Source organism: Herpailurus yagouaroundi, unplaced genomic scaffold, assembly GCF_014898765.1.
Source record: "Herpailurus yagouaroundi ecotype Mexico unplaced genomic scaffold, PumYag 140, whole genome shotgun sequence".
NCBI lineage: Eukaryota > Metazoa > Chordata > Mammalia > Carnivora > Felidae > Herpailurus > Herpailurus yagouaroundi.
The window spans coordinates 23,705,722-23,724,359 of NW_024412395.1; the positions used below are offsets into that span (position 1 = coordinate 23,705,722).

The 18,638-nt window shown below is 33.3% G+C and overlaps 1 protein-coding gene across 3 annotated transcripts in view; it reads right to left on the reverse strand.

The window, feature by feature from the left end:
• Positions 1-18,638, reverse strand: part of LRP1B (LDL receptor related protein 1B) — a 1,898,953-nt gene that overhangs the window by 81,859 nt on the left and 1,798,456 nt on the right. For all 3 annotated transcript variants that reach the window (XM_040474969.1, XM_040474970.1, XM_040474968.1), the window contains exons 80-83: positions 12,918-13,034; positions 10,869-11,042; positions 9,107-9,232; positions 3,854-4,018 (exon numbers count right to left, since the gene is read on the reverse strand). In XM_040474969.1, the coding sequence (XP_040330903.1) occupies positions 3,854-4,018; positions 9,107-9,232; positions 10,869-11,042; positions 12,918-13,034 (582 nt within the window). The remainder of the gene's footprint in view (positions 1-3,853; positions 4,019-9,106; positions 9,233-10,868; positions 11,043-12,917; positions 13,035-18,638) is intronic.

Consider the following 18,638-nt stretch of genomic DNA (forward strand, 5'->3'; position numbering starts at 1 on the left):
TTTGTTCAATTATTATAGTTCTATACAACTGTCATAAACTTATAAATTTTAATTAAAGCTGCCCCAAACCCTAGTCATATAGTGTCCACATAGGAATTTGCCAAAAGGCTTAACTGTAAGTAAACCAACAATGAATAAATCCATGAATTGCCCACTGGGATTTATTTAACAAATTAACATTTGTGTGGAGATAATGAGGTTCTACAGTCTATAATAGTAAACAATGTTTTTATAAACCCATATTTTTAAAAGTAAAAAATGCTTTGTAGATGACTTATTTGGATATGATATTATTATAAATAATTAGATGCTATAAGACAATAAACTTCATGGCCATATCTCAAGCTGAATTCATATAAGGACTCATTTATATAACTAATTTGAAAAATAATTTTTTTGAACATGTTATCTATGTAAATCAAGATCTAATACTCTATCTGGATGCAAAGATAAAATACATGTACTAAGAATACAGCAAGATCTGGACAAATGATTTGAATCAAACACTAAAAGTTGTGCTGTATCCCCATGTAGTTCGGGATCCATTAACAGGACAGCAAAATCAATAGAGATTTGTCCTTGTGGATCCATTGCTGGTTGAGTAGATATTCATAGTCTGGAGTACCAAACTCTTCTTGGCTTAAATATTTCTAAAGATAAATATAAGAAAATCATCTGGTTGTAACCCAGTAATTTTTATTATCTTAATGAGAAAATTAACAAATTATAAAATCTTTATACAACTCATTTGTAAAAGGAAAGCTTCTTCCCTAAAGAAAATGGTATCTGTGTTACAAAAATACAATTACAGTGTCCTAATATCCTTTTACTTCACATTAATTCAATTTTCATTTGCATATTCAATGATGGTCCCAGTACTACAGTTTATCCCACAACAATGGAATATACTCTACCATAAGGAGTAGCTTCTCCTAGGCAGAGTGAAAATATGTAGTAAGATCTGGTGCCTTTTTATTTCAATCAACTTGCTGAATTTTTTTTCAGAATTCTATTAAGTAGTTAGAATACCTTAATTATCAATTAGTCATAAGTTAAAAATATTTGTAGACATAAAGGCAAATTTAAAGAAATAGTAATGCTTTTACTATTAGAATGCAAATCAGAAACAGTTTGGTTCCTCTGCACTCCACTGAAAATGCTTCTTCATGTGGCTCTTTTCAGTTAGCATTATGCTAAATGCTTCAAAAAATAAAATACGCAATAGAAGCAGTGAGAATTCCCAGTAAGACAGAAATTAACTGTGTAGGGGATGTGAAGATCATATGGATTAATTTTCCATTTGACTAAATTTGCATTTATTGTAGTAGAATTAAATGTGCATAAATTGCACTCTAATAGTTGCATACTGTCTTTTAGACTGATTTTTGGAATTTACAAATTATATTTTTATTATGCATTGGGGTTAATTTTTTCCCATGGGAACATGTTTTAAATATAATAGAACTAAATAGAAAAATATGTTTTAATGTTCACTTATGCACTGTAGAAAATCCTTTTTACAAACACAGCTATTGCATAGTTTAATAAGAATTTCAAGTATATCTTAACATGTAGTAACCTGATATTTTCAAAGCATATTACACACTGTATTACAATACCAACAAAGTAGTTATAATTTGAGATAGGAATTATGATGCTATCAGGTGTAATGATATAGTATATTGATATTTAATTTTTTAATTTAACCTAATTTAACTTAATTTAATTTTTAAAATTTACTTATTTTGGGAGAGAGAGCTTGTGAGTGGACTAGGGGCAGAGAGAGAGAGAGAGGAAAGAGAGAATCCCAAGCAGGCCCCGCACTGTCAGCACAGGGCCTGATGCAGGGCTCAAACCCATGAACCATGAGATTATGGTCTGAGCCAAAACCAAGAGTCAGACGCTTAACTGACTGAGCCAACCAGGTCCCCCTAATTTAATTTTCAAAAGCAAATGATGTTTAGCATAGGCAAACTGTTCAATTAAAAAAGAACATGTAAAAGAATGAAACTGGACCATTTTCTTATATCATACACAAAAGTAAATTCAAAATGGATTAAAGATCTAAAAGTGAGACATGAAACCATAAAAATCCCAGAGAAGAACACAAGCAGTACTCTATTTGTCATCAGCCACAGAAATTTCTTTCTAGATGTGTCCTGAGGGCAGGGAAACAAAAGCAAAGATAAACTGTTGAGATTTCATCAAAATAGAAAAGCTTCTGCATATGAAGGAAACAATCAACAAAACTAAAAGGAAACCTACAGAATAGAAGAAGATATTTGCAAATGACATATCTGAGAAAGGTTAGTATCCAAAACCTATAAAGAACTTATTGAAACTCAACATCCAGGAGTGCCTGGGTGGCTCAGTCAGTTAAGTATCTGACTCTAGATTTTGACTCAGGTCATGATCTCAGTTTGTGAGTTCAAGCCCCATGTCGGGCTCTGAATTGAAAATGTGAAGCCTGCTGGGGATTCTTTCTCTCCCTCTCTCTGTCCCTCTACTGCTTGCTCTCACTCTCTCTCACAATAAATAAACATTAAGAAAAAAAAAACTTCCATATCCCAAAAATGAATAATCCAACTAAAAAATGGGCAGAACACATTCTTCCAAATAAGACATCAAGATGGACAACAGACACATGAAAACATGCTCAACATCACTGATCATCAGGAAAATACAAATCAAAATTACAATGAGATATTACCTTACACCTGTCAGAATGGCTAAAATCAATAACACAAAATACAAAGGTGTTGGTGAGGATATGGAGAAAGGGTAACACTCTTGCACTGTTGGTGAGAATGTAAACTGGTGCAGCCACTCTGGAAAACAGTTTCTCAAAAAGTTGAATATAGAACTACCCTACAATACAGCAATTGCACTACTGGATATTTCCCCAAAGAATAGAAAATTACTAATTCAAAGGGATACATGCACCCCAATGTATTATCTACAATATTATCTACAGTATTATCTACAATAGGCAGTATTATCTACACTAGGCAAATTATGAAAACAGCCCAGATGCCCATCGACTGATGAATGGATAAAGATGTAATATACACACACAATGAAATATTACTCAGCCACAAAAATAATGAAATTTTGCCATTTGCAACAACATGGATGGAGGTAGACAGTACTATGCTAAGTGAAAGAAGTCAGTCCAAGAAAGATAAATACCGTATGAGTTCACTCATATGTAGAATTTAAGAAACAAAACAAAGGAGCAAAGGGGGGGAAAAAGAGGGAGAGGTAAATCAAGAAAAAGCTATTATCTATAAAGGACAAACTGATGGTTACCAGAGGGGAGGTGAATGGGAGGTGGAATAGGCAATGGGGATTAAGGAGGGCACTTGTTGAGATGAGCACCATGTGTTATATGGAAGTGTTGAATCACTATATTATACACCTGAATGCTAACTAACTGGAATGTAAATAAATTAAAAAAAAAATCTCTACCTTGAAATATCAAAATTAAATAAAATTAAAATAAAGAAGAACAGATTTTGGAGACAAACATATAAGGCTTATAAAACTGGTGTTACTTAATCATTCTAAGCCAGCATCAGAATATCTATGAACACTGAGCCCTGATACATGGCAGGCACTCAACACGTGATAATGATCAGTACCATTGCTAATTTTGTGACTAGAACTTCACTACTGAATTTAGAACAAATGCTACTGATTATGGTGAATTAACAATTATATTTAACTTGTGTTTATGTATTCTTTATTAAGACATCAGGAATTATATCTGTAACATTAAGTATTTTCTTTATGTTTTTCACATATAAGGAAAAATGCAAATTATTTTAATATACAGTGACATTCACATATTTACCCAGTGTTGATGGCATACAAGTTCCTCCATTTTGACAGTAGTTGCTACAGTGATTGACTTCACATCTGTCTCCTGAGTAACTAGGCCAACAATGACACCTCAAATCACCCTTCTCATTTAAAAGGCATCTTCCTCCATTTTCACAAGTCAGTTTGCATGAATCATCTGGTTATAAGAAGAAATGTACAAATTAGCATGCTATTCAATGGATGGCAGAGTAAGGACAATTTAAATAAATAAAAATTAAATATTAGGATCTACTTTTTTAAATAAAATTCTCCAAATAAATACCTCTACTATAAAAGTAGAAGAAACAAAATAGTATAAACACTACCTGAAAACAGAGACATAGATGTTAACCACTGCTGAAGGTTGAATACAAATATTGAATTAACTGTTATCCTTCAGGCGTAAAGAATTATCAATCGTTTCTTATATCTATTAAAACTTTAACAAAACAAACTGAAACTTCCTAAAAATATATTATTTTATAAGCAATTCATTTTCTTTGTGATATAAGCAAACATGGCCTATTTTTAGGACTATTTGATATTTAAACAAACTAAAATATGTAGGATAAATTTAGAGTATATATACATATGTATGTATACATATATACACATATACATGTATACACACACACACATATATATATATATATATATATATATATACACACACACACATATAATTTGTGGTCTAGAAAAACATTTAAATGAAAGTATATTCTTTGATATACATCCTTATTAACTATGTATAAACAACTTAAAACTAAAAGTCACTTAGATTTGGTAAAAGAGGTTGATAAAACAGTGTCAGAAACATTTCCATATGTAAAATTTCCATATGGAAAATGATTAGGCACCATCTGTCTACTTAATACATTTTGGTTGAGGATAAGAAAGGATAGTCATTCCCTTGGGTTGCAAAATTATTTTTAAAAATATGATGAGTCTGATTTATGATAAGAATTGGTTTGGAATAATTTTTCAGGTTATTTTTCTATGTGTGCTAACATGGCCTTGCTCCATTAGAAATACTGCTTTACTTAGGGCAGGCCATAATGCCCAATGGAACACAAATGATTGAGAATACTGTAAGAAGCATTCGGCTCTAGAATATGTCTTCTACTAGAGTCATGCCTATTTTATAGTGAAGTAAGGTCAAATCAAAATAGCCTGTATTCCTTATTCAAGATACATTGGCCCATACATAGTAGAAGCTTTAATGTATCACTGCAATAATCATACAAGCACCGTAAAGAACCTCAGTGACTTCAAATTAAAAAAAAAGAAGATTCAAATATCATATCCATTGTCATCAATAGAGACTATTTATCAGCTGTACTAGACAATTCTGAGACTTGCCTCATTGTAAAGCAAAGAGTTGAATATAGAGGTTGAGTTCTCAAGAAAGATCTAGAATGGAATTATAGGCTTTCTTAGTTTAAAATTCACCCAAACATTTCTAATTCATTCAGCATAAAAGATCCTAATTGGAGCTGTGAATGTAAACAGTGAAGATAAATATTTAAGGCATTATGATCACAGTTAAGATTATTATGTGGGGAGTTCATTTTCACCTGTAAATGTTCTAAGTGAACTACATAGATATTCAAAATCTAGGGGTGCCTGGGTGGCTCAGTCTGTTAAGCATCCGATTTCAGCTCAGATCATGATCTCACAGTTCATGAGTTCAAGCCCCACTTTGGGCTCTGTGTTGACAGCTCAGAGGCTGCAGACTACTTCGGATTCTGTGTCTCCCTCTCTCTCTCTTCCCCTTCCCTGCTTACACTCTGTCTCTCTCTCTCTCAAAAATAAATAAACATTAAAAAATTAAAAAAAAAAAAAGCCGAAATCTCTACATGTTAGGACAAGTGCATTTCTACAACGGGCCTCGTAGGCAACAGAAGTTTTAAAATATAACACTGTTTGATGAAATAGAAGTGGAGTTTCAAAACTTAACTGTAATAGTTTTATAATGAAAAAGAAGGCTGCTTTTGCCAATAACTAAATCACCCCTAGAAGCCAAGCTCCAGCAATTATAATCAACTATAGGAAAGAGCAGGTGAATACTTTTCCAAGAATGAGTAGCATTTGAATTTCAAATTTCTTACATGAAGATTAAAAATATTCAGTGTCTCATCATTTAACAATAGCAGCTAGAGAAAGACAAGTAATTATAAGGAGCAGAAAACTTGGCTGTATCAAATGTTAATGTCAGGAAAAAATTAATTGACATTTATCTACACCAATCAATAATTCTGAAATCTCCTTATTTATATTCTTAACTGAGGTGGTCCAAGCTGTATGCAACCAAGACTCATATGCATAGAGGCCAATATGAATATTTTTAACACTCTGATTATTTAAAATGTAAGATTTTCTTTTAAATACAAAATGAGCGTTTAGGAGGTACCTGGAATCATGTCTTTCAATCAGATCTGAAAGAGTAAAACTGAAATTTCTTAAAAAGTTTTAGATCTTGAATAAGTGCATAGTTAGACAAACATGCTTTCTCATTCTAAACATAAAACTATAAAATTTGGTGATGTAATATAGCGAAAAACCTGCTTAATTTTCCTACCTACTTCATGATAGATTTATCTTAGAGTGCTGTGTGCCTAATTTTTGCAAAGCATTGTGCTAGGCAGTCTATATATGTCCTTTCCAGTATTTTCAGTGACTCTGGACGTGGACAATACAGGTGACATAGAGGCACTTTGGTGTGCTGTGTGACAGTTAAGAGTGTAGAATGCCTAGGTTCACCTTGGGATGACAATCAACTGAGCCTCTTCATGCTTTAGTTTCCTAATCTATAAAAATAGGGGTAATGATAATACTATCATTGGGGATCTCAGGGGAATTAAATACAATAATATACATATACTTACATGTGCTTTGCTCATAAACCTTAAAAATATTTATTATTACTACAACTAGTAGTAATATTTATTGTTAATCTAATTTTATACAGGAGAAATGGAGACTAAGGGAAGGCAGGGTCACATAAATTAGTTAAGTGATAGATCTTGGCCTAAAACAAAGCTCGATCTCAGATCTACCCCAGGCCAACCTCTTCCTGTATATTTGTTGGATTACTAGATAAATAAACGTGGATTATTAGTATATGTGCTGCCGAAGCGAGCACGTAAACGTGGATTATTAGATAAATTATTTACACTAAGCAAAGAAAAAAAAAGGAGTGTTATGTAGAAGAGATATTAATGTTGAGTTATAAAGGGAAAACAGCAAAAAGTATAGGCAACTTGACCATAAAAACAACACTGATAACATCTGAATCGATGTAAAAGTCACATTGGTGGCATTAGTAGAATACTTCTGTGCAGAATCTTAATCTCTCTCTGAGGGGTCTCTAATACAGGTAGACACAGTACATAGGGGGCACCTGTGAGACCATTGGTTAAGAGTGTATGTGGAACTAGTAAAAATGTGGCACATCTCCTCACAAGGATAGACTGATATTTAAAAAAATCTATTTCTGAGAGGTTAAAGAGAAATATGTGGCGACACATAGTTTACCTACGTGACCATGTCAGAGCAGCTAGTGAAAAATGTGCCTAATAACATTTGAAAATGTTCATGTAATTCTCTTACTTGACCATCACAGTTGAGATCACTGCTACTCTGGTTGGAAAGATAATCAATAAAAAGAAAGGGTGCATTCTAGTGCCAGTGACAGCTTCCTTTTCAAGAACTGGCACTAAAGTACTCATCCAAAATACCAATCATGATTTACAATTAGCTCTCTGTTAAGAAAGTTCTAACCTTGCCACCCACAACAGTACTTCACACATGCTACACCCTAACTAAAATAAATGACTCACTATTTTCTTTACATGCCTTATTTTCATGACTTTTCAGTTCCTCTGTCTTAATGTTCTGATCCCTCATTCCCACTTAATCTGAATCCCATCTGTCTTTACAGACCTTGTTCTAAGGTCATATTCTACAGAAAACTGTAATCGATTCTCTAACTGAATGATCATCTGAATTCTCAGAGTAGTTTTAACTGTCTCTTCCGTACCATGTATCTCAATTGACACAAAATCTATCTATTCATCATTTCACCTTTACATCCTCTTCAGCTTTGCATATCCAATGCTTAAAGAATAGATATTAAATGAAAGAGCTGTGATAGTTTTAGACACTTACAGTATCGTAAAGGTAAAAGTCTTCCGATTGTATGTAACTCCCAGGAGACAACAATGAGAACATGATATGGGTGTAGACATGTTTACTAAGGGCAAAGGCACAGTGTTTATGTGAGGAGTTCCAACAGAGAAAAATATAGCAGGTAGAAAACCCTGCTATGAAGAGATCCTAAGTGTATCTCAGTGGAAAATGTTGTGATCCTCAAGGGATTTTGGAGCCCTATATTTTTGTCTGTGTCATAAAATTTACTGAGTGTTAATTTTCTTTTCACTTAATAGCAATTTGTTTTTCCATTATGGTTAATGTCTTGATTATGAGGGAACTTAACGTCAGTTTACCTGGATAATTGAGAGACATCTCTTCAATACTATTTTGGTTTTTGATTTTTGTTATTTTATTTTTTATTTTTTGCTATTTATTACTTATAAGCATCTGAAATAATGTTTCACTTTTTAAAATGTTTGCTTTAATGTTAATGTAGCTTCTAAAATATGAGTTCTAAGACTGAATAAATCTTGTCAGTTTTGTTTCAAAATTAGTCCTTAGTTTCTAAATTAGTGTTATGTTTTGCTCATAAGCCCTCAAAATATTTATTAGTATTATTAGTAGTATGTATTGTGAATCAAATTTTACACGGAAGAGACTACAACTTCATTTCTTATCCTCAGTTTGTAAATTAGTGTTTGGTGCATGGAAGTTGTTCACCATGAATCTGATGAATGAATAAACCTTAAAATGGCTGGATTTAACCTTACAACAAAATGGCATCCAGGGAAATATCATAATCCTCGCTGGTAAAAGAGCTATATAAAAGTATCTTGATTTGGGATTTGACTTCAAAGTTCTTAATCTAGTCTTAAATGTATAGCAAGTGCTCCATGCAGCTCTGTGAATAAATGAGGAATAAATTGATAGAAAGTCATCATCAGAGAGAGTAGTTTACATAGGCATTCGAGAACCAATGATATGAAGGCAGCTATACTGATGATTGACTAGCTAATTCTGTTCAGTTTCAATAGCTGTGAAAATTTATCATACAAATTAATTCATTATTTACAGAATAATAAAGTTTACCTACCTAACAGGCTGTCATCATTGCAAGTACCATTGATCAAGTATTTTCCTTCTGGGCACACACAGGTGGCTCCAAAAGGATTCAGCAAACACAGGAAGTCACACACTAAGTCCAAGCATGGATTGGGTACTGATTAAAACAAAAGAAAACAAAGAAATTCATAACTATAAGTACAATAGGCTTCAAAAATGTAAAATTTAACAAGGTGAAAGGATGCAGTAGCAATGTTGAAAAGGCATCCGATCAAATTGCTTTTGGGTGTATATCCTTTCAATGTTACCATTCTCCTTTATATGTAAAGAGAAAGTGTTAACCAACATCCATCATTAACAGGAAATTTACCCTGATTTACATTTCTTCTCTCCCAAGAGAGAAGAAAGTATTCAAATATATGCTTTGTCACTCTTCCATCTGACGTATTTTTGGTAAAAGAGTTGCTCTGAGATACCGAAGTACAGTTTGGGTCTACGTAAAACAAATCCAGCCAACTGAAGTCTTGAGGGACCTAATCCTCATTTTAGATAGCTTCAGAACTGCTGAACAGACAGAAACAACTTCCCCCCCGTACTTACAAAGACTTATAACCCATATGTACTTGTTCAAAACACAAACAGAGGATATGACTTTTTTTTTCCTAAACACCACATTTAACATGGTTTCCTTTACATCAGGTTGGAGTTTATGTGCATGTAAATGTCTGCCACATTTATTTTTGTCTAAATTTCTCACCAATTAGCATCTTCTGCAGTCATAACTTACTCCACAGATCTCCTTAGAGGATCTGTCGTTAGAATGACTATAAAAATGGCTTTCACTCTGTTAGAACCACTACTCAAACACCTATTATACTTAGGGCAGAGTTTTGTTTATGTAGTTTTTACGAAGGTGGTAATATTTGACTATGAATAAGAATCAAACAGAACTAGAGGATGATAGAGAGTGTACTCATATTAACCTTGGAACTAAATATGTCAGATCACAGGTAAAAAGCAATAAAACCTTGGATAGCATTTCAGAAAGTTCTTAGGGGGCTATGTACTATTTTAATCTGTTTCTAGAACTGATTTAGATAATTACCAATTTTTGCCTTTCCAGATAATTGTACCAAATGAGGTAAATATCTTTTTATTTGCCATAAACATTATCAACAAATCTTACACAGTTTCTTGAAGTGTAAACTCATACATAAAGACATTATTTCAGCCACTTTTTTTTTTTCTACTTTGTTCTTCAATATATTTGGTAGTTGTGTTTGGAACATATCTTTCAAGATAATTACATCGACCATTTACCTATTCCTTTCTAGGAGGGAAAGTAACAATAAAAAAGTCACAATCAGAGAAAATATAACCCTTGAAAGCAGTACCCCTAGGATGATTTTAAAGATGGAATGTTGATGTTAATGATTGTTATTGGTTATCAGTAACAAGAGTCAAAATGGCTAATGATGTATTTCACTACTTGCATGGTTTATATATAGACTCACAGGTTTTATTATGACTTTTAGAAAAATAGAAGGAAACTTTTGTTTTAAATAACCAAGTCAATTCTAATTTCAAGGAAACACAGTCCAACACAAAATAAACTTTTGTACCATTTATATCTTCACTGTGGTGATTTAAAACATTTAGTGATTTCAAAATTAAAGTTACTTAACTCTTGGGATTAAGACATTAAAAGAGTTAAAATATTTTAAAATACTGTCTTCTGAGAGTCATATGGAAAAAAATTCACCAATATCAAAAACAGTATAAAATATACTTACAGTCTAGCTGTTTATAGCGATGAGATATCAAAACACCTTTCGTTTTATCAACATCTAAAGCTAGGTACTCTACTGAACCATGGCCAAATTTTTGTACTCGAAATACACCATTTTTAGGTCCTGCTCCATATATATAATCTTCAAAGATATCAATCCTATGTGGATGTAACAAGCCTAGAATTTTTAAAAGATAGGGTTATAAAAGTTGCAATGTAAATAAATGCTTGGACTAAACACCAATTTTATTTAAGATCATGTAGAAAATCTTATACTGTGGTTTAAAAAAAATTCAGAATTATAATGTTTTTACTATTAGCTGAAAAGTTGTCATAATTAATTTCTTTGCAGTAGGAATATATGAGATACTAAACACATCACTCACAACATAAAAAAACATTTCTATCATCACTTTAACCATCTGCAGCCCCACAAAGCATTTGCTGGGGGCCTACTATATGCAGAGTCATCTCTCTGTACAGTTTGCTGACAAAAGAAAAGCTACAGGCCAGCCTTATCCATTGTACACAATTAGGAAGCTCACAAAATTCTGAATTTGTGTTCTAGATCAACTTAATGATCAAATTAAATTGCCTGAATGACAAAAAGAAAAGAAGAGAAAAAGGCATTACTATTGTTGCTTTGAAATGGGATCAAGAAAAGAACCTGGCAAATAGCAATGGTGCACATGACGAGTGTGGCTAACAATAATAGAGGCCATCATTTTTCCCATTGTAAGAAATAACTGTTACTTTAAGAGGTTTTATGAAAAGAATAATTAATCTAACTTTTGATACTGAAATTTATAACAAGCAAAATGACATTTATATTTTAATTATTATCTAGAGGCTGTAAAACATAAAATGCTTTTTTAAAAACTTATATATGCTACTTCAATGTACTTAAGCTGAAAAGGTCAACTTTATTGTAATCAGGTGTAATATGGAATTTTTTTGTCTGTCTAGGGCTATCATAGAAAAAACACACATTAGGCAAAGGCACAATGAAAGTTCAATTTAATTATTTTTCTTTCAACTTCTCTGCTTTTGTTAAAAAAAAAACAAGAAGCAGAGCTATATTCAGTATATGTAATATATACATATAAAAACTTCAAGTCCATATGATAAACAATTTGTGGTAAATAAGAGAAGAAGTTGTGGTGGAGAAGGGAAAAATAAACCAGAAGGGAAAGAAATTAAATTCACCAGAAAGAACTGAGGTTGCCGGGCAAAGAAAGTGGGAGGAAAAAAAAAGAATAAAATATAGGAGGTAGTCACAGAGGCGGGAATAAGAAAGGGTACCACAAAAGAAGAGCACAGGTAGATTCTGCACTCACTGGAGGTAGAGGTAAGTTATTTTTACACACTGCCTTTCTCTTGAATGCAATAATTGTTACAGTGATGCTTTATTATATACAATCATTCATTTTTTAAAGGCATTTTATTTTAATTCTTTTTTGAGAGAGAGGGTGCAAGTGAGCGAGGGGCAGACAGAGAAAGACTCCCACAAGGGGGGGAGAGAGAGAGAGAGAGAGAGAGAGAGAGAGAGAGAGAGAAGTGGAGCTCCTCCTGGGCTCAAGTTCACCCAAAGTGGGGCACAAGCTCACCTGATGTGGGATTCGAACATACAAACTGTGAGATGATTACCTGAGTCAAAGTCAGAGGCTTAACGATTAAGCCACCCAGGTGCCCTACAATAATTCATTTCTGCTTGCTGTCACTGCAATTTGAAATAAAAACTTGTGTTCAGAGGCACTAATGTTGATTAACTCAAGTGTTCTGCCCAGAATGTAATATCTACAGAAGGAACAGAATGAGTATTTTCTGAGTCTGAGAAGCAATGGACCATGTTTGTCCTAAGCTAAGTTTTTCTGGCCTGGCCTCTTTGTTCTTCTACCAGGAATAAAAGTTTTAATCCATAGTAAGAGCAACAACTTGTAAGGAAAAAGAAATTGAGGAAACTCAGAACGTAAACCTTTCATATTTATATTTACATAGCAGTACTTAATATACTCAATAATAATTAAAGGCAAAACAAAAGCACTTCACAAACCTTGTTTGCTGCTGACAGAGACTACTGAATCAGAGCCATCATACAGAACACTGCCAATAACAGAAAGCTCAAGGTCAGCCCAGTATATTCGTTCACTAAAATGATCCACAGCCAGACCTACAAAATCAATACATAAGGATTAACAAACAAAAATAAATGTGAAATTATTTAAAATCATATTTCTGCTTCTTAATATATAATTATGATGGATATTTTTCTTCATATATCAAAGAAATTACCCAGTCTACATTATGGTACTGTAGAAATTAGAAAAAAAAATGAATAACTAATCTTTATCTGAATTAAATGTGGATAGCTTACCTAGAATTTAATTGGCTATAGTAAAAATTTTCCTTCCTATATGAAAAGTTACCCTAAATATCCTTCATTTCCACACTTACTGGTTTCCTAATTATGGCTATTTTCTAAAAAAACCTTTTCCATATTTTAGTTTTTATCTTTTTAGTATATACAGAATTAACTAATCATTTAAACCACTTATCTAACCTTTATTTAAAATAACTCAGGGTGTGGGGCTCCTGGGTTGCTCAGTCGGTCAATCATCTGACTTTGGCTCAGGTCATGATTTGTTAGTTCAAGCCCCAGGTTGGTCCCAGGCTCAGAGCCTGGAGCCTGCTTTGAATTCTATGTCTCCCTCTCTCTCTGCCCCTGCCTCTCTCTCTCTCAAAAATAAATAAACATTATTTTTTTTAATTTAAAATAATTCAGTGTAATTAGTTATATTTTGGATATCCTCATGAAGGTATGTTTCTCAAATATAAAAGGTTCATGGGCTTAATCATAAGACATTTTCACCCATTAGGAGTTGGCCTATGGTATTGTGAGACACCTGTGTGCATGCTAAAGTTTAAACTGACTAAAGATTGATGGTTATAGTAGAGAAGAATGAATGACAAATTCCGTAATTAAGGTTCTAGTTGTGCTTACACTTTTTCACTCGAATCATTAATTTTCTTTGGGACTGCTTGTCTTTATTTTTATCATCAGTATCTGTTAGTGAATAACAATCGACTAAAATAAGATGTGGTAAAAAATAATGTTTTTTCTACTTATTCAGGTTTTTGTGTTTTTATTTCATAATGTTACTGGAGTCCAGACAGTATCCTCTTGCAAAAATATCATCGACAGAATGCTTTCTGTCTTAAGTAAACTTCCTTCAATATAGAAAAGTAAGATCTATAACATATAAATTGTACAGTTAGTCTTCACTGTTATAGATATTTAATTTTTGTGACTAGTCTGTATATATGATGTATTACATTATAAAAACTGTACAATGAAACTAAAATGCCTTTGGCAGCTGAAAGTTAGATAGCTTTCTCAATCAGAACATTCAATAAATAACTGAGATACACTTCAATGGCAACGCAACTGAATGAAAGGTATTGTTGAATTTGTGTTAATTGGATTCCTCTGTAGACAGTCCAAGATTTAACAATCAGAGTGAAAAATAAACAAATAAACTCATGGTGAAGATAATTCAAGAATATTTTTTAGTTGTTTGTAGATCTAGCCTGAATGTAATCAAATCAAATATAAATATTGCTTCTTGAGTATAATATAAAGATGTACTATGCCCAATCAGTCTTTAAGAAATGACTTAGCAATTAAAACAAGTGGCCCATGTTTTACTAGTTTCTACTCGATGATTAATTTGCTATTTGGAGTCATGTTGGAAGTTATGATTTTGCTTCTTCATGTATAACTATGGGCAACATGAACCATAAAATGACCCAGTTTCCCTCTGCCACCATTATATTTCAGAACAGTTGTCTAAGAAGGGTTGAAAAGACTTTTTTCCTTCTCTTTCACCAATGTGATACAATAAAGAAGTAGATTTTAAAAAGCTGTCTCCCAAATTGTCCTTCACTTTTGGATATTAAATTTGTTAATATCCAATTTGTTAACTGTGGGAAAGACAACAAAGGGTGTGTAATACAGTCTAATTACCAATATTATTGCTTCAGATTCAGCAGCAGTAAGACAGTTTTCAAAAGTATCATATATTGCATTGTTAGTCTAGGCTTGTCCAAGACAAACCCATCTTTATCAGCTCTGGTCACATATTGTGCTATTGGATGGAATTACATCTAGATAAAAATTATATAACAAAGCTTTCAGATGAGTGGGATTTATATTCCAAAAAATCCACAAATCGATGATTTTGATTTTTCCTTAAGCCCTTTAATAAAAGAGATAGTCTTTTAAATTAAAAAGTTAATAAAGGAATCAACTAACTTTTCTTGTTATAGACATGAGAGCGAAGTTTATATGAAAGAACAAGTTCATTTCTATCTTTAAAATATCACATCTCCTTTTTGTCTTTAATAAAGTACTGATAATAAAACAGAAAAAAAAATCAATTCCCAAGAAAGTCATTTTTATCTGAACTGGGAATGATGGATATTTGCAACGAAGTCTGTGTAAGTACAGAAAATTTAAAATAAAATGTCACTTTGTTCTAATCAAGTATTATGGAATCACAATTTGGAAGGCTTTTAAAAGATAAAGACATGGGCTCACTAAGTTTTCGGAATATATGATAAAGGCCCTATTCATATAGTCATTTTCTTAACTTCTCCCATGATATCAAGACTATTATTACATTTTAGGGATTTTTGAATCTCACTTTTGTTGAACTCTGAAAATTTCCAAGACCCTCCCACTAGTTCCTCTATATCCACAATGGTCTTAAAAAAAAAAGAAAGAAAGAAAAGAAAAAGAAAATGGAAATGGTCAAAGCAAAATCTTACGAGAACCGACAATACCAATGGGATATTCGAGAAGACTTGAAGAAAGTAATAAATTAAAATCACTGTGTTCTCAGAAATAGAGAAAAAGATTACATACATTCTGCGTTAAAGGAAAGTCAACATTTGTAAATTAGTACTAACCAGCAAGCGTGCACTACCATATTCTTGATTTAAGAGGTGATAAAAAGGGTCCAAAACTGAAAATATTTACCACTATGTGAAATTTATTTTTTAATTGTTAAAACTATTTTTTGAGATAGATTGCTTACTTCCAGTCTTAGATTCCAAACTAAAGTTACAAACACATGTGAGCGTGTGCACGCGCGCGCGTGCACACACACACACACACACACACACACCCTTATCTGAGTGTGAGTAAAATAAATGCATCAAGGAATTCCAAAATAGTCCTAAATTCTATCCATTTTATTTAATTAGATACCTTTTGTTGTATAATACAAAATAATTTACAGATTGAATGAATAATTATAACTAGTTCAGGGCCAGTATGTAATTCTTTAATTTCTCAGAAACTGTCATGATTTGGGGGAAGCTAAAGGCAACATAAATAAGCTTCTAGGTATCAAATAATATGTATCTAAATAAAAAACATGTAATCTTACATGCCTTCTTACTGGAGGGAGAGCTGGAAAGTATCCTCCCTGACAGATCATTCATTAACCCAATATATATTCATGACACCTCCCTTGTACTATACACTGTCAGGTACTAGGTATGTAGCAAAGAACAAAACGGATCATGTTCCTACTCTCATGGAGTGTGAAGTTCAACTACCACACAATTGACTGAATCAGAAGATAGATTATGTCCTTTGTTGTTAATATTGTACCTAATAAAATAAGACAAGTGTGACGAAACACCTCACAACTTTATAATTTACTTTTTAAAATATGGTTTTGCCTCATAACCACTAGAAGAATAGGGATCTGTATGTTCACTCCTGTATTCCAAATGCCTAAAATTATCTCTGACACACAGTAGGTACACACAAAAAATTAGTTGAATGAGTGAATAAACAGCTTTCAAGAGTCTACTCCTGTTGAGTGGGGCAGAAGTTTTCAAAGCAGACTTACTGAGAAGAAAACTCCCACATGCCCAATCACATGGAGTCGAAAGCCTCACACCAACTTCTTTCTTGATATGTCTCTGATGTCTGATTAGAGCTGGTTATCTACTTAACATGAAGCAATGGTATTTGTCTTGGTCTCCGAGATCCTGCCTAGGCTGACCCCTACCCATCTCTCTAATCCTTGTCTCATGCTATTTTCCAATTTGTTTACTATGCTCTTTGGCTTTCCTACCTTCAGGTCTCTGTCCCATTCTTTGCTTCGTGTTGCAACATCATCCCATTTTTTTCTACCCCTTCACATAGTTTAGCAATTAATGTTAACAATCAGCACCTTGGAAAGCCTTTCCTCTCCACTATAATTAAAGTGACACCTGCTGCATGGTGCACCCTCTCCTATCAGATGTGCATACACACAGTTTGGTTTTTGTTTTTATGGTCCCCCATATTCGAATTTAAGCTCTGTGAGTGTAGGGATCCATATATCCCATATAATATATCTGATTACCTATAGTATCTGGCATATAGTGAGCATCCAATTTTTTTTACTGTTTATTTATTTATTTTTGAGAGAGTGTGCATACACACACATACACACACATTCACACACACACACACACACACACACACACACACACACACACACAAGTTGGGGAAGGGCAGAGAGAAGGAAAGCAAGAATTTCAAGCAGGTTTCATGCTGTCTACACAGAGCCTGATGGTGGTGCTCAATCCCACGAACCATGAGATCATGACCTGGGACAAAATCAAAAGTTGGATGTTCAACCAACTGATACACCCAGGCACCCCGAGCATCCAATATTTTTTAATTTAAGGCGGAATGGATGAAGAAAGGAAATAAGAAGATGTTTAATTTATTGAATTTTAACCTCTCTTTGAGATATTTCTTATCTCTACCTCTATTCTCATATGTATTTCATAAATTCTATGCTTACTCTGCTTTCCCTTCTGTATGCATTCTCCCCTTCTCACCTGTTACTATTCTAGTTGTGCTACTCTCTGCTCTCATTAGGACCATTCAATGGATTTTAGCTGGTCTCTTAGCTCTCTATCTATTCACTCCATTGGCACAATGATACCAAAGCAAGAAGACCTACCTTATTCACATCACTACTTGAATCAAAATTGTACAGTGGTTTATTATTGACTAAAAAATCACATCAAAATACTTTGGTATTTAAAGCTCTCTATTCTCGTTTCATGTTACATTACCTATCCCATCCCCTTCTAGGTGATTCATGACTTCAAATATCATAGAACATACCATGTGCTTCATATTGCAGCCCCTGGCTCAGAGTGCTATGTCATTTAATAAATACGACAATATCATAAGTTAGTCATAATCCCCCCTTGGTTTGTTAATGGTAAAAATCGAACTTTGAAGATAGTAAGTTCCTTTCTGAAATCTCACAGGTGGTACATAATCCCCTGGGATCAACACCGGTATATTTGACTTAAAAGAACACCTTTATAAAAACTATACCGTGGTGAGTTATCTGTCCACCTTTTAAATGTCTACCTATCCTTCAAGCACGTGTTTAAATGACACCTTTCACATAGTTTTCCAGTATTAGATATAATTTCTCTTGCCTTTGCACTCCCATGATATCATAAGGCATGTAACAATTCTCTCATTGTGCCAAAACTTCAAACTTCAAAACTTTAGTGCATGCCTCATTTTTTTCCCTTAAATATCAACTCCATGAGAAAAGGGAGTATGCCATGTTCGTCATTAAACTACCCATAGTGCTGGGCAGAGTGGTCACCACATGAAAAATGTTCATTTGCACTTCACCCACTGTAGGGGATGCTGTGGTGGCCAGCTCAGATTTCCGTTAGT